Source organism: Vombatus ursinus, unplaced genomic scaffold (assembly GCF_900497805.2).
Source record: "Vombatus ursinus unplaced genomic scaffold, bare-nosed wombat genome assembly UNPS02014798.1, whole genome shotgun sequence".
Lineage (NCBI taxonomy): Eukaryota > Metazoa > Chordata > Mammalia > Diprotodontia > Vombatidae > Vombatus > Vombatus ursinus.
The window spans coordinates 78,595,477-78,619,254 of record NW_020954576.1 but is presented as its reverse complement, the minus strand read 5'-3'; the positions used below and the strand labels follow the sequence as shown (position 1 = coordinate 78,619,254).

The following is a 23,778-nucleotide window of genomic DNA, read 5'->3' as shown; positions in this document are numbered from 1 at the left end:
GTAGGTGCCATGAACCACTGAGAAAAAGGCATATTCTTTTCTATTACCATTCTATTTTCTCCAAAGGTCTATCATATCTAGCTTTTCTAATATTCTATTAATTTCTTTGACTTCTTTCTTACTTCTTTGATGGTTAAATTTATCTAGCTTGGAGATGGGGGAAAGTTGAGGTCCCCCACTGGTATAGTTTTCCTATTTCCTCTTGTAATTTAATTAACTTTTCCTTTAAGAATTTGAATGGTATACCATTTGGTCCAATGGGGTCAACAAAGAGTCAGACATGACTGAACAACAATGCCATTTGGTACATATATGTTTAATATTGATAAGACTTCACTGTCTATGGTTTCTTTTAACAAGATGCAATTTCCCTTTTTATGTCTTTTAACTAGGTCTGTTTTTGCTTTTGCTTTGTCTGAGATCTTGATTGCTACTCCTGCCTTTTTTTAACTTCAGCTGAAGCTTAATATATTCTGTTCCAGCTTGTTATTTTAACTCTGTGTGTGTCTCTCTATTTCAAGTGTGTTTCTAGTTTCTAATCCATTATATTATCAGCTTACATTTTATGAGTGAGTTCATCCTATTCATAACCAGTTATGATTACTAACTGTGCATTTTCTTTCATTCTGTTTATGCTTCTCTCTTTTTATCCTGTCCCTACTTTAAAGCCTGTTTTGCTTCTGACCACTGCCTTCTTTTATCTGCTCTCCATTTTATCAAACCTCATTTTTCTTGTCCTTTTTCTCTCCTACTACCCTGTTAGATAAGATATATTTCTATTACCACTTGAGTATTTATATATTTTTGAGTTAATTTAGATGTGAGTGAGGCAAGCATTGCCTGCCCTGTCCCCACCATTTTCCTGTCCACTGGAGTAGCTCTTCCTTGTGAGCCTCTTTTATTTGAGGCAATTTTCTCTATTCTTCCTCACCTTTCCCCTTCTCCCAGGGCATCCCTCTTTCTTGCCTATCCATTTTTTTTATGTCACTCCAATATAATCAATTGATTCCTGCACCCTTTTTCTTCTTAGAATCCTTCTAACCACCCTAATAATGATATAAAGTTCTTAGAAGATACACAGAAAGGTAAACAGTTTAACCTTATTGATTTCCTTATGATTTCTCTCTCATGCTTACCTTTTTGTGTTTCTTGAGTCTTGTATTTGAAAGTCAAACTTTCTATTCAATTTTGGCCTTTTTATCAGGAATGCTTGAAAGTTCTCTATTTCATTAAATTATCTATTTTTTCCTGCCTTGAAGGATTATACTCAATTTTTCTGGGTAAGTTATTCTTGGTCATAATCCAGCTCTTTTACCTTCAGGACCATCAAATTCCAAGCACTCTGCTCCTTTAATATGTTAGCTCCTAAATCTTGTGTCATCCTGACTATGGCACTATGGTATTTGAATAGTTTCTTTCTGGCTGATAGAAGTATTTTCTCTTTGTCCTAGGAGCTCTGAAATTTGGCTATAGTATTTTTGGGAGTTTTCATTCTAGGATCTATTTCAGGTGGTGATTGGTAGATTCTTTCAATTTCTCTTTTACTCTCAGATTCTACTATACTGCAGCAGTTTTTCTTGGTGATTTCTTGAAACATAATGTCTAGGCTTTTTATTTGTTCATGGCTTTCAAGTAATCCAATAATTCTTAAATTTTGTTGTTCAGTTACACATGACTTCATGATCCCATTTGAGGTTTTCTTAATGAAGATACTGGAGTGGTTTGCCATTTCCTTCTCCAGCTCATTTTACAGATGAAGAAACTGAGACCAACAGGGTTAAAAGACTTGCTCAAGGTTATGCCATGAGTTTTTGAGGCCAGATTTGAACTCAGATGCTAGGCCCAACACTCTATCCACTGTCCCATCTTGCTGCCCTAATTCTTAAATGATCTTTCCTCATTGCATTTTCCAGATCAGTTGTTTTTCCAATGAGATATTTCATATTTTCTCCTATTTTTCTCTTTTTTGACTTTATTTTATTGTTTCTTAATGTCACATGGAGCCACTAGTTTCCACTTGCCCAGTTCTAATGTTTAAGGAGTTATTTTCATCAGTTCATTTTTGTACTTCTTTTTCCATCTGGCAATTCTATTTTTTAAGGTGTTATTTTCTTCAGTATTTTTTTTTTGTGCCTCTCTTACCAAGCTGTTGTCTTTCCATAATTTTCTTCCATTGTTTTCATTTCTTTATCTAATTTTTCCTCTACCACTCTTAGTTGATTTAGAAAATAATTTTATAGCTCTTCCAGGAATTCTTGTTGGACTTGTGTCCAATTCACATTTTTTCTTTGAGGCTTTGCTTGTAGCCATTTTGACTTCATTATCTTTTTCTGAGTTTGTGTCTTAATTTTCCCTATAACCATAGTCATTTTTTATGGTCAGGTTCTTTTTTTGTTGTTTGCTCATTTTTCCATCCTATATCTTGATTTGGAATTTTATGTTAATGTTGGGCTTTGTTCCTGGTGTGGCAGGCGGCAAGGCTCTGTGTCAAGCTTCAGGCTTTTTTTGCACTGTTGTTTTCAGAGCTAGTTCTGAGGGTTTGGAAGTTTTCTGTGCTTCCCAGGTGATGTCATCTAAGGAGAGGTGTGGTCATTGCTCTTTTGGTCTACACTCTGGTCTCTACCCAGGAAGGGCCCCTGATCCCTTGGAATTGCAATTGATACTGTTCCTCAGGGCCCCTCTTCCCTTGGGCCCAGAAGTGATATTGTCTTTCAGGATCTCTGATCTCTTGGGGCTGGAAGTGATACTGACCCTCAGAATTTCCACTCCCTCTTGATTGAAAGTGCTCCTCCTCTCTGCCCTTGAACCATGATCCAGAAGTAGGCATAGGCAATGGAGCTGCCAAACAGCATCTGGTCCTATGTACAGTGCTAGCCCAGGGGTACCCTCTAATCTCTTTATGAACAGTTGCCAGGTCCCCCTTACCATCCTTGGCTTGAAAATTCCTAAAGCTGCTGTTGCTTCTGTCACAACTGCTTAGTCCCACCATTGGTGTTTCATCCACATGGGCTATGGGTTAGCCTCCACTTCCATGTTACAGATCCCTCTGACCTCCTAAGTTGTTTTGGGCTGGAAGAATGTCTCTCTCTGACCTTCTGTTGGCTCTGCCACTCTAAAAATTTGAGGTGTTAAAGTTGTTTGGAGGGGAATGTTGGGAGAGCTTGGCTGAATGCTTCTTTACTCCACCATCTTGGATCCACCCTGAGAAGTGAAGTTATTTTCTTCATTTAAGGTTCCCTATATCAATGAAACCACAGGTCTGTCCCCCACCCCTGAAAAAATTATAATAAATGAGGTAGTTATTTTGTACATGTCGATATAATTACTCAAGTGATTTCACATGGTGTTTCCAATCAGATTTTATATCCTACAGCAAGCACTCTTTTTATGTCTTATATACCATCTTTAATGCCTAGTACTATGGTCTGCACGTGTAAGGTGTGCAATAAAAATTTAACTAAATTTCAAAAAGTTTAGCTAAAAATTAAAGTTCATCAAGACACTAAGCCTATGAAATATAACTCGTAAATCCATTCAACTTTTAACTTGATTTTCTTAAATTTTCAATTCTATTAGTCAATCAATCAATCTTTATTAAGTACCTACTATGTGTCACATACTGAGCTAAATGCTAGGGATACAAAAAGAGGCAAAAAAAAGTCTCTGCCCTTAAGGAGCTTACAATCTAATGGGGAGACAATATATAAATAAATACATACATACATATATAATAAATAGGAGGCAATCAACAGAGGAAAGGCACTGGAATTAAGAGGGATTGGGGAAGGCTTCATACAGAAGGGACTTAAAAGGGGGCCACAGAAGTCAGTAGTGAGAGAAGAGGAAGAGTGTTTCAAGCATGGCGGGACAAGTAGAGCAACAACATTTCAAGCTGGGAAGTGCAATTGTTATCACCTCCATTTTACAAAGGAAGGAGCAAAGTGACTTGCCCAGAGTACCATTGCTGTTAAAATTATGGAGTGGGATTGGAACCTAGCAATCTGGGTTCCAAATTCAGCATGGTTTTCTCTATCCCACACTGATCCACACACAGAAAATGGTTAAAATGCCAATTTTTTTTTACTTAAGTATTTTCTAAGTAGTCTGTGACCATTAAATAGGAGGAAAAGATTTAATTTGGTCATTAATTGACATCTAGGTGACTTGATTCCATGATTTAGGTAGAGAGACCAGCTTCCTATATTAAATTTTAGTGATAATTTAGTTTTGATACTCAGAATGGTTTAGCAACTAAATTTTAAATTTAGCTATGGAGTTTGATGTAAATTCTCAACTTACAGCATGCCCTGGGAGAACATTCCCTGAAGCCCAGAGCAGCTCTAGGTTGGAAACCAAATGAAAACTTTGTCATATATTTTGTTTTCAACTACAGCAAAATCACATTACAATCTATCTTGCCAGGTGTGTTACATGTATTTAAATATATTTAGGCAAACTCATTCTACCAAGACTTTAGCAATACACAGTTCTAAAACCAACTTCTTATTTTTCTTTTAATGTGCAAACTCACTTGATTCTTACTTATTCTTCCTTTTTCTTACCATGGGCAAGTCTTTCAGGATTTGTATTCCATCTCCTGGACCCATGTGTGCTATGTGGTTAAAATTAGTTGGGTTAGAAATTAATTTATTTCTCATTTCTGGATCACGAAGCATCTCCCTGTAAGAGAAAATGCCTAATTTAGACACTCGTTCTATGAGTTAAGCTGGGCATTTACAGAAACAAGTACATTTTCAGAAAAAAAATCTGAAACCATCTAAGAAATTGCTCATGTTAATATGAAGGATAACCCTTAGTGCAGTTGTTCTTCTATGTCAGCCTCAAACTTGCAGAAAGGGAAGAGGGGAAGTTCTGTCTTGCAAGCCAATATATGCACCCATAAAAATTCCAAATCGTGACTGAGGCAGAGAATTAACAGTCAGAGTGAGCTGAGATCACATTCAAGAAAAGATGCAGAAGGGGGATGCAATGGTGACCTGGTTCTTCTTCGAAGTTGGAGAAGCCAAAGGACAGAAAAAAATATAATTAGAATAATACTGCACTATTGTTCATGTTTGGAATTAGAATTACCTTAGCAGTGTTTTGGAAGATATCATTTAGGCATTCAATAATACAACAACAACAAAGTAAATAAAATATCCCCCAAATTTACCTTGACATTCAGAGTTAAAAATTAACATTTCTGCTTTTATATTGTAGCTAGTGCTTTTCTTAAGGCAACACAGAAACTATAAGAAAAGGATCCAGGACCTTTTCAATGGAAAACTGAGTGAGTAGAGAAAGAAGATATTCACCTCTTTGAAGAAGTTTCAAATAACTCATAATTTCTGGTGGAAAATAGGACCTCATTCAGTCAAAGACATAAAAAAAAAATCTCTGCCCCAGACAATTCTGGACTGTTTTATTGTTTATCGTTAAAAATTATAACATTTGAGATATTTCTATATATAAGTGGAATCATTACCTGTTTTTTGCCTATACATTTACAGAAATTCCAGCAAAACTGTTAGCAAGATAATACACCATTAATGAAAAATCTTATAGTAAATTCACAGACTGTACAAGAGTAATACCCTTAAATAAAGGAAAGCAGAACCAGAGTCTAAAGGTATTTAATCCATATTTACATTTAGTGTCATTTCTTCTTTTATAAAATGTTTATTAGAGCTCTTCATATGTACAGTTTAGAGTATATACACACATACGTGCTATATGTACCCAATTTGTGGAGGCATGCATTTCAAATTACAGCTATTGCACACATTTATTTAGAAATCCAAATAATATACTTGAATCTAATGCATCTTTACAACCATAGAAGAATTAGTTCAAGTTATACAGACAAGATAAAACACATTGCTGAACTGACACACACACAGGTGTCTGACAGAGTTTCAGAGACTGACTTTGGCTTTCACACAAATAATACAGCACTGTCACCAAACAATGGTCCTTCAGGGCCTACAGGCATGGACAGAAGACAAATATAAGTTAAATACCGACCTCCTCTGTTGCATCCTTTCCTCTTCTGGGACTCTGAAGGAATAACGCCTTTTATTATTGATGTTTCGAACCATTTGTTTCCGGCTATTATCTGATGTTTCAGGGACTACTAGCTCATCCCCCTCTATTAAAAACAAAATGAGTTTGAATTTAATTAGCAAATAACTTGAAAAATTCAACAACATTGCTCTATAATCTGCTAATCTGCTTTTATCTTTTATTCATTAACTTCAAAGAAATTTGCAAATGTCAAGGAATTATTATTTTCATCATGATAATAAAGGACATTTATATACAGTGTTTTAAGTTTTGCAAACCATTTTGCAAATATTATCTCATTTGAGCTTTATTACATCCCTGTCAATTAAGTACTCCATGTATTATCTTCATTTTTCAGATGAGAAAACAGAGGTTTAGAGAGGTCAGGTGACTTGGCTACGTTTACTCAACCAATAAGTATCAAACGTGGGATTCAAATCTTGGTTTGCCTTACTCCAAGTTCAGCACTTGATTCACTACACTATGCTATAAGGATGTGCTATGATAAAACTACCATAAAAAAAAAAAACAAAATGAGGGACAATGAATTTATGAAATATGATGTATTCATGACAGAGCTGGACCAGTTCTGGATGTTATGATTAGAAATTAAGATATGGCACCCTCATGATGACATTCAGATGGTATAAAACAGCTACTAACAACTTATGTATGACTTGCAAAATTTTACTAAGAGAGAATAAATATTAGAAAAGATGAATGATTTTCAAAATGAACCCTATCTCTAATAATTTAAATAGGGTCTTGTATTGGCTTGTGGCAGAACTCATAATTTTCAATGGATGTATATGTAATGTCATCTTATCTAAGTATATACTGTATACTTTTAGAGTACATAATGTACATTTCAAAATCAATTTTTAATAATAGGTTTAGAATCCTGCTTTAAGGTAACAGGTTGTAAAATGACTGTTTTTTTCAATTGAAGTAAATTAAACATGTATTTACTCAACAACTATTATAATGTTCAACACTACAGGTACTGTAGGGGAAATATCTATAATACTATTTGTTTTCAAAGAGCTTACAATCTTGTTGGGAAGGCAAGATATGAAACAAAGAATGAAATACATAACAATGTTCTCAACTGAATATAACAGATTGCCATGACAAAAGACCAAAACAAATGCTAGGAGGTACTCAAAAAAAGGACCTGATATGTGGGCTAGAGTTGTAGGGGAAGGCTTCATGAAGGATATGGGTCTTGAAAGGCCTCAAGAGATTAGTATAATAAAGAGAAGGGGCAGGGATTAGATTACAAATTCCTTGATGGCCAGGCTGTGTGTTGTCAAAAAACAAAATTGGCACAAATCTGCTAGAAACAATTCTCTTTAATTTAACATTAATCTAATATGCATTTCTAGCTTGGATAGAAATATCTAAAATGGAATAGCTGCTAATGTCTTTTGATATCAATGTCCCAAGATGATTTCAGGTAACATTTATAAGAATCCCTAAGAAACTATAATAGTTAAAAATGCAGTTTGGGTTAACATTCTAGCCAAGTAGAATAACTAGGCTACACCCCATTTCCTCCTGGACCACTCCCCTTGAGGAATCAAGGGGGTTCCTCCTCCTTACTCTGAATGGGAGATAGAGAGGGTGCTTTTCCTTTCAACAAAAGAGGGCATTTTCCTTGGGTGAGTCCTCGGGCACTCTTCTTTGGGAGAGTTCTGCTACAGTTTAAGGGAAAAGTGTTGAGAGCCTGAACTAAAGTGGTAGTTGTGTGAGTAGAGAAGGGGTCAGCTGTCAGAGATGTTGTGGAAATAGAAAGAGCAATATCTGGCAAATATGTTGGTAAAGAAATGTTACTGTGATTTAGGTTAGGACGTAGAAGCAGCTTCATTCAACAGAAGTGGTCATGACAATGTCTGACTCCTAGATTCCTTTTCTTTTTTTTTTTTTTTTGCTTTTCTGTGAGGCAATTGAGGTTAAGTGACTTGCCCAGGGTCACACAGCTAGGAAGTACCAAGTATCTGAGGACAGATTTGAACTCAGGTCCTCCTGACTCCAAGGCCGGAGCTCAATCCACTGTGCCACCTAGCTGCCCCTGACTCCTAGATTCTTAATTTATGAATTCCCTTAATATGACTATCATTTCCTTGACCAGATTTACCTCTGTACCGCTCCTATATATGCCTGGGACAGCCCCCCAAATCTATTTAACCTGCACTACAGCTAAACTAGGTGGCACAGTAGATAGATTGCTGGGCCTGGAGTCAGGAAGAACTGAGTTCAAATCCAGCTTCAGACACTAACTAGCTGTGTGACTCTGGACAAGTCACTTAATCCTGTTGCCTCAGTTTCCTCATCTGTAAAATGAGCTGGAGAAGGAAATGGCAAACCACTCTAGTATCTTTGCCAAGAAAACCCCAAAAGGGGTCACAAAGAGTCAGACATGACTTAAAAATGACTAAACAACAAAAATAGCATTATTAATATCATTACAACTAGTGTTCAGCTATAACATGGGTAAAATGGTTTTTCTGTGGATTTTCCCATTGGCCACTATTTCCATGGCAATATGTGCTTTAAGGGCCAAGTGAATGATTCATATTGCCTGCCTTGTCTCCTAGATTTTTTTTTTATGGTAGAACTAGCTACCAGAATGTCTAACTAAATGGCCATAAAATCAACCTTATAAGCCTCCTTGTTCATGCCATCTGAAAAATAAAATGACCAATAATTTAGGCAGAATGTTTTACGTTAAGCCTGAATAATCTACAGGCATATTAATAATATAATTCTGTATTGATATACTATATTTTGACACAAGCAACACCTTCCAATAGATACTCATACAAATCCCTCCAAAAAGTTTAAACTCCCAAACCACTCCCTGGCTGAAAACAGTTCAGCAAAACTACCTAATTTGATTTACGGGTGATTTATTAATGCCATTCTTTACCCTTTTAGTTACTAATTATTAAGAGAAATGGAGGTTATATGCTTTAACTTTGGTAGTTTAGTATCAACATTGTCCACTGAATTTGACTTCAGTTTTCTTGTGTTTTGGTATTTTCTTTAAATGGTATATAATTACATATTCTGTTCAGCAGTCTTTGTTGCTTCAGTTGCTGATTGTAGGATGAGCAATTGTCCCCTAGTCATACACATCTATATGGCATTTTTTTTTCCTATATGGCATTTTTGCTGGAAGGCAGTGATATAATAGAAAAAGCAATGAGTCTGTAGTCAGAGCATCTGGACTCCACTCCTGGTTTAACCACCTGTAGAACTCTGGGCAAACCACATAATTTCGTTAACCCTCAGTTTCTTCATCTTCAAAATATAGGATTATATTAGCTCTCAAATGTATTTTCAAGAAATAAATCTGATTTGAAATGAATTTCTAGGACAAATTTATTGTATCAAATCATAACTTTCCATTTCAACATAGTTTGCTAGCCCAACAGAGACGATTTAATTTCTTTTGGGGGGAATTTAGAAATTGGAGGGCTTTATGACAGTCTATTATTAAGTAATGAATTAAGTAATGAAGGGACATACTTCGGAAAGTCCATTAAGTTCTGGCCATTAAGAACAAATAAAGAAAACTATTACAATAGCCCTATAGAATCTCAGATTACCAGAGACCCCTTAGTCTGCCCTGATTCCTGACCAAAAATTCTTATACATCAACCTAAGCCTCTCCTTGAATATCTCCAGTGAGTGGACATTTAGTAAGTGTGCCAGCACTTGTGCTAAATGGTGGAGAAACAAAGACAAAAAATGAAAACTCCCCTGCTCTCAAGAAGCTCAGGCTGAATCTGATTCTCAGCAACTTTCATACTATGCTCCCAGTTCTCATCTCTGGGACCAAGTAGAATAAATCTAATATCTCTCTTAGATTGCAGTCCTTCAAACACTTGAAAAAAGCTGTCATCTTTCGCTCTCCCTACCATTAATACTTCTTTTTTCCAGACTGGCTAGCCCATGTTTTTCAGCTGATTCTGGTATGGCATAGTTTCCAATCACAAAAGTCACATCCACAAAGAGATTATTTTTATATAAGTATTTTCATTAAGACTATATTTCCCCCTTACCTGCCATCTTATTTTTGAAATATATTAATCTAATTGTCTCCAACCCTAAAAGGTTTAATGATCCTTCTGTGTTCAAGGGTCGCACCTAAAATAACAAAAAAGAAAATGATTATTTCAACAAATTAATACAAAATCAGATTGTAAAACTATTAGATTATTAATGAATATACACCATTAAGAATTTCCCTTCATCCTTCTTACTACAAAAATTGCAGTCTCAAATATAACTTGTGAGAAATGTAGAGTGATGCTATTAATTCTGACTCTGAAGGTATGAAAGACAGAACTTGAAATACCAACTCACAAAGATTAAATAAGAATCTCAGATAAAATATGTCTATTATTTACAAGTGCTTTTCCTTTAAATGAAATAAACTATTTAATTAAAATGGCCTTTTTGGAGTCATTTGTGACTACAACTCTTAATGTGACAAAACAATAATATATCTCTTGTGCAAGTTCATAATGTCTTAAAAATGTTAAAGTGAGATAAAGGCCAATTTTTTATTTCTTCAGTTTTTTATTCTTTATAAAGAACTAATTTTGAAATTGGACAATTACTGAAACGTAATTTGACACTTTTTTTTCCTCCTGCATAGCATGGTGTACAAATATATCTTTATGAAATCCTTCTTATTCACTCAAATGGCTGTTCTCAGCATGGCAATTTTCTATTTGTCAAGATTGTGATGTAACATGAAAAAAAATGTTTTTTTGAAAAAAATTTGAACCTGTAAAATCCTAACTTTTTCAATTGTGAGAAGTTTATCCACTGCCTTAGCCACAAATTTCATAACTGTTTAGCTCTTTGTAAAGATATATTACATTAATAAACAGAAACCAGTCATAAACTAAAGATTATACATGATCGAGGTCCTTTTTTTTTTTTAAATCAATATGGGGGAGGGAGGGTTATATTCATCTTAAAGGTAGGAGAATATAGTTTTTAAGCAGCCATAGTCACAGCTATATGATGGAATCAAATATAACAAAGTCCATGGTACATATTGATATACCTATAGTAAAATTTATCATTTGTTCCTCTTGTACTAATTTTTCCCCTTACTTGTAAAGAAGACTCCAAATTATCAACTATTTTTTCTGTCTTTCAACTCTTAACTTTTTTTCGTCTTTCCTAAAGACTGTTCCTAACATTTCAATTTTCCATCAGTAATTCACGAAGCAAATATCTTTAGGAGTGTAGCACACTGTTGCTTAACTACATTGTAGAATTACCTTCTTGAGGGGGATTGTCTGAATCCATTCCATGGAATTGACATCAAATATATCAACTGCATTTTCACTGTACACTGAGAGGTATGGTGCATTGTAACCTAAGGGGAATAAGGGACAATAGCACATTTAAAATTTAAAATTAACCAAGTATCTTTAATTATGCTATTTATTAAAGATTAGATATATTATACATTTTAAGTAAAGTACACAATACATTTTCCAAGATATGAGAATGAGTTATTTCTTAAGTATTTCATTCAGCATTCAGCACACACAAACTACTACCCTTAAACTCCTCGAAAGTAGATACCAGTGTTATATAAACTTTGAATCTATCCTATTGCCCTATATGCAGTAGGTTGTTGATGTTAACAATAAATTAATTAGCTTAGTGGTTATTTTCCTATTTATAGTTATCATGAGATTTTTATTAACTATATTTTGGGTGAGTATAATGACATCTAGGGCAGCTAGGTGGCACAGAAGATAGAGTGTTGGGTCTAGAGTCAGTAAGACTCATTTTCCTGAGTTCAAATCTGGCCTCAGAAAATTAATAGCTGTGTGATCATGGGCAAGTCACTTAAACCTGTTTGCCTCAGTTTCCTCATCTGTAAAATGAGCTGGAGAAGGAAATGGCAAACCACTCCAGTATCTTTGCCAAGAAAATCCCAAATGGGGTCACAAAGAATCAGATACGACTGAAATGACTGATAATTAACCACAAAATAATTTCAAACTCCATCCAAGGTAATTATCCCAATGCAACATACAGATATTAATTTTAGGTCTTTAGCTTATATCATTACAGCCTTAAATATTAATTCTGTTGGCCTAGAGTTAATTTCATTACACTTACTATTAATGGTCCCTGAAGAAGCATGGTAAATATTTTGGAAAAACTTTAACTAATTAAAAAAAAACAAAACACCTGAAACCTGTTATTAATTCTGGTAGAATAGGGCAGTTAAGAGAAATAAAGATAAGGTAGGTACAGGTAGGCAACTCTTACAGCAGGAGGATGGTACTGCAGGCCACATCAGTTCTTGCTGTCTTGATCTTCTGCCCTGGCAGTCAATATATATTCCAACGCTGCTAAAACACAGCAGATACTCTTTATTGGAGATCTCGACCGCGCAGATTGCATCAGTTGGCTGTTGTGCAATAAACGACAGTGTATGGTCATCTGGATGGAGCAAGCTGTGTGGATTGCCTTCTCCAGGCAAAGGATATCTGAGGAATCCTGATTGGAATCCCACACAGAGTCGTTCACTGAAGACTGACATCCATTGGACATTACCCAGGACTTGGATCTCCTTCATTTTTTTGTGACGGGTCTTGCTTTGATTTAGTTCATAACAGAGGACTTGCCTTTTCATAGCCACACACAGGCAGGTAAGAGCTCCATGGCGCACCTGTCCAGAAGCTATGGTTTGGCAACCTTTAGTCTCTGCCAGCTTAAAAAATTCAGTCTCTCGTCCATCCAAAGCAGACATGGGGAAAAGTCGCACGTGGCGGTTTCGTCCTGAGATCACAGCAATGAGCTGTTCATTTGGGATGAGTTCAATCTGATGAACCTTCTTATTGTCACCAACACGAATAATCTCTACACAAATAAAAATTAGAATAAATTACTTAAGACAGACAATATTATATTATGGTTCTATGTGAAAGCATAAACATTGCATTGTAATTATATATAAACATAATTTATCTGAAATAACACTTTTTCTGGTTGTTACTTCTGGTGGCATTAATATAATTATGAAAAATTCAAGCAAAATTGTATTCCCAGCTTTATCACCTATAAGATTGCCATCTGAGTACTTAATTCTAATTATTACTGATGATAAAGTAAGAAAAATAACTGAAGTTTTAGACCCTACAGGGAACATGGAGCACTGGAAAATTTAAAACTGTAAACATATAAAAAAAAAGAGTTGTAAAATTTCAGTTATAAAATAAACAAAAGATAAAATCTTGATACTGTTAGTTTTCTTTTTCCTGATACATATGGTTTAAAGTTATCCAAGATAATAAAGTTTTTCCTTACCATCTTTTGTGACATGCACAACAAATAACCCTTCTTCATTTCCCAGAGCTATTCTTTCATGATCTATGACACATAAATAAAAAGGTCAAGAATTTTCATATAGTAAATACTACTTAAAACCAGCAGGGTAAATTAGGTAAGTGTCCTAATACAAATAATAAGTTGCCAGACAGAAATTTAAATAAAGGTTAACAAGAATTGCAGGTGCAGTATATAAAATAGAAAAGAAATTAATTACAATAATTCATTTATACAATTCATTTTCCTTGCAAGAAAAACAGTATTACCTATCTCAAAAGACAATGATTGAAAGATCAAAAGCCTGATCATTGCTAAACAATCTTTATCAATACTTTTTTAAACAAGTGAGAACTAAAACAAAGATAAGCTTCCATGCCAGCTATAATAATATTTATAATCAGAAAAAATAGACAAAGATCTGAGTTTGAGTTCCATTTTTTTGCTTAATGAGGACATAATGTGAAAGGAAGAACTTGATATAGTTCTACAGGGTGATTTAGAACCAATTTTACCTAGCCAATTTAGACTCAATAGATGATAATAAAAACTAGTGTTTATATAGAGTTCTAAGATTTACAAAGCATCACATTTATACGATCTCATTTGATCCTCCCAACAACCCAGTAAATGAGATGCTATTTTTATCCCCATTTTACAGATAAGGAAACAGACTAAAAGGGGTTAAGTGATTTGCCTGGGGTTATGTAAGTGTTAGAGGATCCACTGAACTTCCAGACCTAGTTAAGCAAGGTAACTAAAGAGTCTAGGTATGAGGTGTATGAGAAAGTAAATACTTCATACACATATAATTAGAAATGAAAACTACAGAAAATGATCAACATCATCACTGCCCATGATACTGCTGTATAGCTTGACAAGTCTTGACAGCAAGGTATTTTCACTGACAGAAAAAGGATTCAATGTTGATCAGACAATTCCCACCTATGATGGCTGCTGCTTGGGTTGTTTTAATGAGGGGGAGAGTGCTGTCATAGGCCTCTTTAGGCATGTAGACTGAACGGTCTTTAAGTTTATTCTTCTTCAAAATCCTGTGCAGTTCATTCAGTAAGCACACCCATTTGCTCTTCTCATTCTCACTATCTGCTAACATCAGGACTGAACATTTGTTACTTGATGCTGAAAGCTGAGAAGCTGTTACCTAAAAAAAAAATAGATTGTTAATACATTAGGAAACAAGTATTTTTATTCTAGCTTAGTTTCTGACATATCAAAAAAGAGCACAAGTGACAGCCTTTAAAATGGTTTTTTTTTATTGACATCACCAACACAGTTAAGTAGTTTCTCATTAACAGAATAACTTATTATCAGCATGAGAATTCATGACAAAAGCAAAGGTGAGAGAATCTGCAAAATGCTAGTATTAAATTGCTTTTTCCGGTCATTAACATATTTGGATATTTTCACTAAACAATATACTATACGTATGCTGGAAACTAAATGTAGTTTGTTAAAAAACACATCAGAAATGTTCAGAAAGATATATTCTCTGGCTGTTGTACACTGACATTTTAGATTAAAATGAAAGTGAGATTACTTTGCATGAGTGTCAGCTCATTTCCCACCTTTGGCAGCAGGCCTCTGCCATCTCCATCTCCAATACTCTTCCTACCCCCCTGCCTCTTCTCTTAGAGATTACCTCCCATTTTTAATGTATAGACCTTACACTTACAGAGTTGTGTGCATGGTGTCTTCCTTGCTAAACTGTGAACTCCTTGAGGACAAGGACCCTGTTCTGACCTTTCCTTGTATCCCTAGGGTTAAGTACTGTGCTGGTCACTTCATAAGTGCTAATTAAATGAATGCTATGCTCTTCAAATACTTGAAGATACCTACAAATGTTCACTTTGCCTTCCATTCTCACTCCCTACTTAATAAATTCCAGTGGCTCCCTGCTACCTCTAGAATCAAATACAAAATGTTCCATTTTGGCAGAATGCCATTCAAAATCCTTTATAACCTAGCCCCCTCCAACCTTTCCAATCTTCTTAAACCTCACTCCCCTTCTTCAATCCAGTGACAACAGCCTCCTGGTTATTCCATGAACAAAACACACTCTCTCTCTACCCTTGGTGTGTTCTCTGACTGTCCTCCATCCTGGCAGGCTCTCCCTCCTCTGCTCTGCCTACAGACCTCCCATGTAAAATGCCTGCTTTTGCTGGAAACCTTTCTTCCGTTAATTACTTCCTATTTATCCTGTATATAGCTTGCTTTGTATATATTTGCTTGCATGTTGTCTCCCCTGTGAGACTGCGAGCTCCTTAGGGGCTGCGACTGTTTTTTGTCTCTTTTTGTATCCCCAGAGTTTAGTACTGTTCCTGGTATATATATATAGTCCGTACTTTATAAATGTTTACGGATTAGTTTCAACACATGATTATTAGAAGGCATGATCTTGAGGTCTTCACATTATTCTAGTTACTTTCTTCAGGACATTCTTTGGCTCATTAATATCCTTCCTAAAGTGTACGATACTATACTCCAAACTTGGTTTGACAAGGGCAGCACTATCACCTCTCTAGTCTTGGACTCCATGCCTTCCTTAATGCAACCTAAGACTGCATCTATTTTGGTTACCGTATCACACCACTGAATCACATTAATCTTATGATCCGTTAAAACTTTCCAATTTTTTTCAGACAAGTTGTGATCTAGTCAAACATATCTATGTCTTCTTACCCTGGAAAAACCTATTCCCTCTTCCTACTTCTTACCTGTGGTCCCTCTTTTCTCACTGACGAGTTCTTCCTGAAAAATTCTATTTTGAGCAATGGCCCAGGTGAGCCCTTCACTCCCCTCCAAGCTCTGCTTCTCACTGACTGGAATTCACCACCACATCCCCACATGGAATTTTGTGTGTTGACTTCCTCCACTAGAATGTAAGCTTCTTGAGGGTAGGGACTATATTTCTTTTTGGCTTGTATTTACATCTCAAGGAGTTATTGTATTCAGTGCATGACATAGAATAAGCATTTAATAGATAATCTGTTGATCTGACTTACCAATATATATGGAATTGGATTTTTGAACCAAATTTAAAGAACACCATATTTTAGAATTCTGGTAAGGAGAAAGTCAAGCTCACGGGCCGATAGTTTGTAGAGTCTATTTTCTCTCCTTTTAGGAGGATGTTTGCCATCTTCCAAACCCTGAATAGCTCTCTGATTCTTATGACCTTTCAAAGATTACTGATGCTGGTTCAGAAATTACATCTGCCAATACTTTCAGTACCCTGGGATATGATTCTTTCAGAAATGGTTGCTTAAACTAATCAAATATAGCTAGGAGTTCTCTTACTACTTCCCTATTTATCATGGTTAACAACTATCTATTGACAATTTTTGATTTGTCCTTTCTAGCCCAAAGATCACTCTTTTTGAAAGAGAAAATAGAAGAAAAATAGGGGTTGAGCATCTCAGCCTTCTCTCATGTTCACTACCATAGTCTCATCTCTGTTCTTCGGAAGCTTACAATCTAGATATAGACACAGTATATATTCAGGAGAAAAATTTAGACTTGAGAGAATAAATTCTAGCATATACACTTACCCTAAAGATACAGGGGATATCCTTTCGGCTTGCATGAATAACATCAGATGCCAAAACTGAACTCACGGAAAACTCTTCATCTCTGAAAAAAGCAAAACAGTTAAAGTGAGTTACTGTTTCTTCTTATTATTTTATTTTTAAAGTTTTAGTTATTGTTTATTTATTTATATGAATATTCAGATAAGTACAAGTAGCAGCCCTCAAAATGGAATTTTAAGGAGCAGCTAGCTGGCACAGTGGATAGAGCTCCAGCCTTGGAGGACCTGAGTTCAAATCTGGCCTCAGACACTTGACACCTACTAGCTGTGTGACCCTGGGCAAGTCACTTAACCCCCACTGCCAACAACAACAACAACAACGTAATTTCATAATGAAAAGAACACTCAAATCTGATTTTAAAACAATTTCTTTTTCTCCCAATTAAACTGGTAGGCAACAGCCAAAATATTCTGCAAGGAGTACAATATTATCTTGAATCAGAAATAATTATGAGCTTTGAAGACATAGATTTCATAATATAATTTGCTTTCGAGGATAAGGCAATAACAATTCCTCATTAGAGAATCCTCCAAAGCTAAAAGTTTTAATTATTTAATTTTTCTCATTCATACTTTAAATTAAAAAAAATCTTTTCCATTATTAAGAAAAATTTCACTTTCCTTTGGCCCAAACAGATAGGAAGGCCTGATTGCATATTATGTACCAAAAAGATTTAAAATATAAGACTCTTAATGAGATTTTATTGAATATATATCTATATATCTACATCTCTCTCTCTACATATATATTTTGCCTACATTTCAGATTGGAATTGTTCTACAATATGATCTTCAAGAATTAATAATATCTGAAACCATTATACAATGTTTTTTTCTTTTGTGAATATATTTTATTAATGATACAAAAAACTTTTTTGCTCTCCTAAAAATATTTTTAGTCAGGACATTTTTAGTGAGAGCAACGTGCCTGAATATGCTCAGTTATTTTAAAACACATTTTTGTTAATATATTTGTTTTTATATTACCAAGATTTTTCTGAGTATCTGTCCCACTCCTTATGAGCTATTCCATCTTACAAGTAATTTTTTTTAAAAAATTTGATTCACTTTAAAAAATATAAAATGAGAAAAAAAGAACACTTCCATGTACATAGCAGAACATAAACAGAGAATTCAATATAAAGCTATAAATTTCCATTTCAGACTTTACTTTTTTTTTTTAAAACTATGTAGTAAGTACTACACATTGTTTTCAAAGCTACCCAACTTTTCTTTGCTTTCTTCTAAGTTTTTGTTTGTTCTCCGCTGTGAACTTTTTATTTATTTTTTCTTCCCTCCCCAATCCACTCTAGAGAAGGCTAAAATCAAACACAAATCTGTATTTACATATACATATACATATACATATATATTTCTACTTATCAGTTCTTTCTCTGGAGGTAAATAGCATCTTCCTTCACAGGTACAAGTCTTTACATGTTTTTCTAAACTCAATCAGCTCAGCCTTTCTTATATCACAGGTAGATTCCATCATAATCATATACCACAACTTGTTTAGCCATTCCTCAATTGAAGGGTATGTATTATTTTAGCCAATTTGACAAGTGGAAGATGATACCTCAATGTTGTTTGAATTTGCATTTCCTCTAATCAATAATGATTTAGAGCATTTTTTACATGACTATGTATAGTTTTGATTTCTTCACAGAAAAACTGCCTGTTCATATTATTTCCTAAGTAATTTATGTTTTCCAATTATTGGAAACGAGATTATTGAATTCTATTGTTTTTGATTCTACCTTGTCTAGTTTGTTCCTATGAACTACTTTTCTACTTTTTAACCAACATCCAGTGATTTTGATGGCTATAGCTTTATAATATAGTTTGAGGTCTAAAAGTGCTATTTCCCCTCTATACCTACCTTTTTTCATTATTTCCCTTGACATTATAGATCTTTTGTTTCTCCAAATGGATGTTATTACCTTATCGAGTTCTGTAAAGTATCCCTAATGCAGTTAGATTGAAAAAACATTAAAACTGTAAATTAACTTTGGTAGTATAGGCATGACTGAGTCGAGGGCACTTGAACACTTGAACACTCCTCCAAATTCCTTAAATTGTTCTTTATTCCTTTAAAGAGCACTGTGTAATGGGATGTATTCAAGTATTTGGTGTGCTTTGATAGACTGACCCCCAAATATTTTAGAACTTTTGAATGAGGTTTTCATTTACTATTTCTTGAATTTTGTTATTATTAAACAGAAGGGCTATTGATTTTTATGTGCTCATTTTGTAGCCTGCATGGTTGGTTGCTGAAGCTACTGTCTCAGTATTTTTGCTGATTCCCTAGGAATCATTTCATCAGTGAAATGTCATATCATCATTAAATGGTTTTATCTCCTTTTAACCTGTTTTAATGACTTTAATTTCTTTCTCTTGTCTCATTGCTAACATTTCTAAAACTATATCAAATAATAGCAAGAAGAGTAGGAAGCCTTGCTTTACTTTTTTAAGATTTTACCGAGAAACTTTATAGTATATCCCCATTGCATATGACACTTACTTTTCATTTTAGATAAATACTTCTTGTAGTATTTTACAAATTCTCTATGTCTATATCTTGTGTTTTTAGCATAAATTAAAGTTATGCTTTGTCACGGGGTCATGAAGAGTTAAACACGACTTAACAACAACGTCACAAGCTTTTCTGGCATCTATTGAGATAATCGTGTGGTTTTGAATGTTTTTGTTTTTAATACGATTAATTTTGTTTACTGCTTTCCTACTGAAGAAGTAGCTTTGCATGCCTGGTATTAATCTAATTTGTTCATAATGAGTAATTCCTTGGATAAATTGTTGCAGCTTGTTTGAGAGGTTTTTATTTAAAATTTTTGAATTCACATTCATTAATAATATTGTTCTATAGTTCGTCTGTGCTTTATCCTAACCTGGTTTAGATACTGAGACTATGTGTGTCTCATAAATGGAGTCTGGTATAGCATTTTCTTTTTAAATTTTTGTGAATAATTTGCATAGTATTAGTACTAATTTTTTCTTTAAAAGTTTGATAGAATTCTCTTGTCAATCTATCTGGGAACAGGAATTGCTTTTTTTTTTTTGGTTTGTTTGTTTGGTAGTTCCTTTACAGCGATTTCTGTTTCCTTTTCTGAGAACAGAGCATGTAAGATCTCTATTTGGTCTTTTGTTAATTTGAGTAATTTATATTTTAAAAGTATCTCTGTATTTCTTTTATGCTTTCATTTTTGTTAGTATAAACTAAAATTGTGCATAGGAAGTTATAATTATTTTTTATTTCTTCCTGTTTCGTGATTTCATGTTGATTATTTACTATTTTATTGATTTTCTGTCCTCTTTAATCAGGTTGGCAGTTTTTTCAAAGAATCCATGGTTAGTTTTATTATTTTCATATTCTTTTTTTTGGTTTCCAATTTGTCTATTTCTCCTCTAATTTTAAATAACTTCTCTTCTGTATATATTTTGATTTTGTTCATTTGGTTTAACTTTTGATTTTTTTTCTAATGCATATTAAGTTCATTAATCATTTCTACTGTGTTAAGGTATGCTTTAGGGATATAATTATTTCCCTGAGGACTGTTTTAGCAGCATAGCAGAACTTTAGGCATATAATTTCATCATTATAATTTTCTTTCACATAATTACTGTTTCTACATTTTGTTCTTTGACCCATTCATTATTTATGATTTCATTGTTAAGTCTTCATTTGGGTCTATGTGCTCCTTGAACTGATTATTATGTTTTTTCTGTTTATGTCCGAGAGGACATTCGTGTTCTGCTATTATTGTATTATTGTCTGTTTTCTTGGGATTCAATTAAATTTTTTTTTTTTAACAAATTTAGAGGCTACGAATTTGGAGCATTTAAGTTTAATATTGATATTGGTTTGTTGTTTATGGTTCCTTTTCAGCAAAATGTAGTTTCCCTATTCATCTGTATGTTTTGAATTTTTGTTTTTGCTTTAATAGCATGATTGCAAGTCTAGCCTTTTCTATTTCACCTGATGCATGGTAAATGCATTATTTCTAGCTCCTCATTTTTATTCTGTATATGTCTTTGCTTTTTAGGTGTGTTACCTATAATTTTTTTTGGATTTTGATTTCTTATCCAATCTGTTGTTCTATTGTTTTATTGTGTTGTTTAATCCATTCATATTTAAAGATATGATTTGTGTTTACATTTTCTTCCATTTTTATCTAATATTCATTGTATTCTCTATTAGGATTTTCTTCATCATCCTCTATGAAGTCAATACTTTGCCTCATTATATTTGGTTAATCTATTTTAAAGCAACCCTCTCGTCACCTCAACTTCCCTCTCTTCCTTTTCCCTAGTATTGGTAATTTACTTCACTTTTTAATTCCTTTTCTTCCTTTTATCCAGTCATCTAATTCTTTCTTTTTTTTCCTTCCAGTTAAGTAAAATCTTCACCTCCTTTCCCTTTCTTCTATTGCTAATATAGGTAGCAACAGACAAAAAAAAATTAACTGTTAGGGATTTCAAAGTACCGCTTTCATCTGAAATGTTTTCAGACATGTGGAAGAATGAACAGGTCAATGAACAAATCATAGAAACAATAAATAATTACATAAGATCATAGTATCATAGATATAAAGCTAGAAAGTAACTTGTAGTTCTATCTATTCCTTTCTCTACAGATTAAGGGACTGAGGCCCAGACAGATTAAGTGTCCAAGGTCACACAGGCAGTACATATCAGAGGAAGGATAGAACCCAGATTTTCTGACTTTAAATCATGCATATTTTCCACAATACCATATTGTCTTAAAGAAAATGCTAAGAATGAATCAACATATTAAAAATTTATGTTGTAGCCAAAGCAGAGCTTAGACAAAAATTTATAACTAAAAATATAAACAAATAGAAAAGTGATCAGTGAATCTTATTAAGTAATAACTCTGCATTCCTATTTTACTGTGATGAAAAACGCTTTCACCTTCTCAACTTACCTCATATCAATCACTTGACTGACTACCACACTGGGTTGGGATGCTTTTCCTTCAGCTATATCATATAGGAAGAGTTTGAAGTCACAAACCACAGCCAATGCTCGCTGCCAACCTTTCTTCACTCCAGCTGGTTTGGGGACCTTTAATTTTGATTAAAAAAAAAAAAGAAAATGAAAGTAAGAAACAGAGTCATCAAGTTTATGAAAATACAAAGATACTAAAGATTCACTATCACCTTTATGTAGAGCTGTTACTAGGACACGGAATTTAGAGAGCTCTAACAGCACCTTCCTGGAGGGTGCTGCTTCTCCTGCCTAGCTCTACCACAGATTACTGCAGGAAGTTTCCTTTTTGTCCCACCCCATCACTGGCCTTCTTTTCTCCTGTGCCCAGCTCCATACTCTGTAATGGCAGCACAATTTTTCCAAGTGGCCAACTATCAACAGAGTAGAAATTCTGAGATATCTTCATGGTCTACTTCCTCCTACCAGAAGCCAATCTACCAATCCCTGCCTGAGGTATATTTTCTCCTCACAGGTAACACTGAGGTGAGCCCTGCCCTACCTCTTCTTCATGTTGATTGTCTCAGGTGAATATATCGCTATAGTTTTGCTGCTTCTTCTTTTTTTTTTTTTTTTGGTGAGAGACAATTGAGGTTAAGTGACTTGCCCAGGGTCACATAGCTAGTAAGTGTCAAGTGTCTGAGGCAGGATTTGAACTCAGGTCCTCCTGACTCCAGGGCTAGTGCTTTGTCCACTGTGCTAACCTAGCTGCCCCAGTTTTGCCTTTTTTCATATTGGCAACAGAAACAAATGAAAAGAATAAAACATGAAAAAGATAAGTTACTGAAATATTGAATAAGACATATTCAGTATCAGGTAATCAACAGCATTACTTTCTCCTTTCATATGTCTGCTCTGGAAGGTAAACCTAGAAACTCAATTGTCAGTTTGGGTCACCTGATATCTCTGAAAAGTATTTTTAATAAAAAGTGGTAGAATTTGACTTTAATTGTAATTGATTAATAAAATTACATAATAACATGCTTTCCCCATACCAGTGACTCTTACCCTAACATGGCCTTCATATGCTGTTCCAACTCCTTTTTGTGGGTCTATTCCCAGAGGGGCTTTTGTTTGTTCAGGAGGAATTGGACAAAATGCTGGAGCTTTGTCCGCACAGGTAACATGACATGAAAATCCACATACTTAGAGGACAAAAAAAAATATGATATTATCTTTGTGATAATTTACTTATTAATTTAACCAGCAAATATCCACTATATTCTAAGTATGTGTAAGACACTGTCCTAAGTACATTCTCATACCTGTTTTTAGCTTGATCATTTTTAATGATTGGTTAAGTAATGGTTTTCTAAAAATGATATGTTTGTTTATTAGTAAGAAATTGAATGCAATTTATTAGAAGTAGGTGACAATATTCCTAGTATTATAATGATATTTGTTGTACATCTGATTAAAGTGACTGACTAGCATATATTTTAAAAAGCTAAAATCTAAAATGACCCCCTGTCATGTAAACCACAGATTTATATGACCTATTCATGCTTGATGCATTTAGGAAAAAGAAAAAAAACAACAACAACTATTCCTTCACAGGGATGCAAATGCCACCATCATAGAAATGTATATGTCAAGAGTGAATTTAACATCAAAATCAGTGATGCAGTTTTGTCATCTGTAATATCTTATGTAATTTACTTTATCTAAAAATGAGTCCTAAAGCAGAGCTCTCTTAGAAATTAATTTAG

At 34.3% G+C, this 23,778-nt stretch overlaps 1 protein-coding gene across 2 annotated transcripts in view; it reads right to left on the bottom strand.

Annotated features, from left to right (window-relative positions):
• The window catches only part of LOC114049604 (serine/threonine-protein kinase MRCK alpha), a 410,500-nt gene that overhangs the window by 28,420 nt on the left and 358,302 nt on the right, over positions 1-23,778 (bottom strand). For both annotated transcript variants that reach the window (XM_027870863.1, XM_027870864.1), the window contains 10 exons: positions 23,078-23,214; positions 22,008-22,147; positions 17,004-17,085; positions 14,380-14,596; positions 13,417-13,479; positions 12,376-12,969; positions 11,367-11,464; positions 10,131-10,215; positions 6,025-6,148; positions 4,563-4,680 (listed from right to left, as the gene is read on the bottom strand). In XM_027870863.1, the coding sequence (XP_027726664.1) occupies positions 4,563-4,680; positions 6,025-6,148; positions 10,131-10,215; positions 11,367-11,464; positions 12,376-12,969; positions 13,417-13,479; positions 14,380-14,596; positions 17,004-17,085; positions 22,008-22,147; positions 23,078-23,214 (1,658 nt within the window). The remainder of the gene's footprint in view (positions 1-4,562; positions 4,681-6,024; positions 6,149-10,130; positions 10,216-11,366; positions 11,465-12,375; positions 12,970-13,416; positions 13,480-14,379; positions 14,597-17,003; positions 17,086-22,007; positions 22,148-23,077; positions 23,215-23,778) is intronic.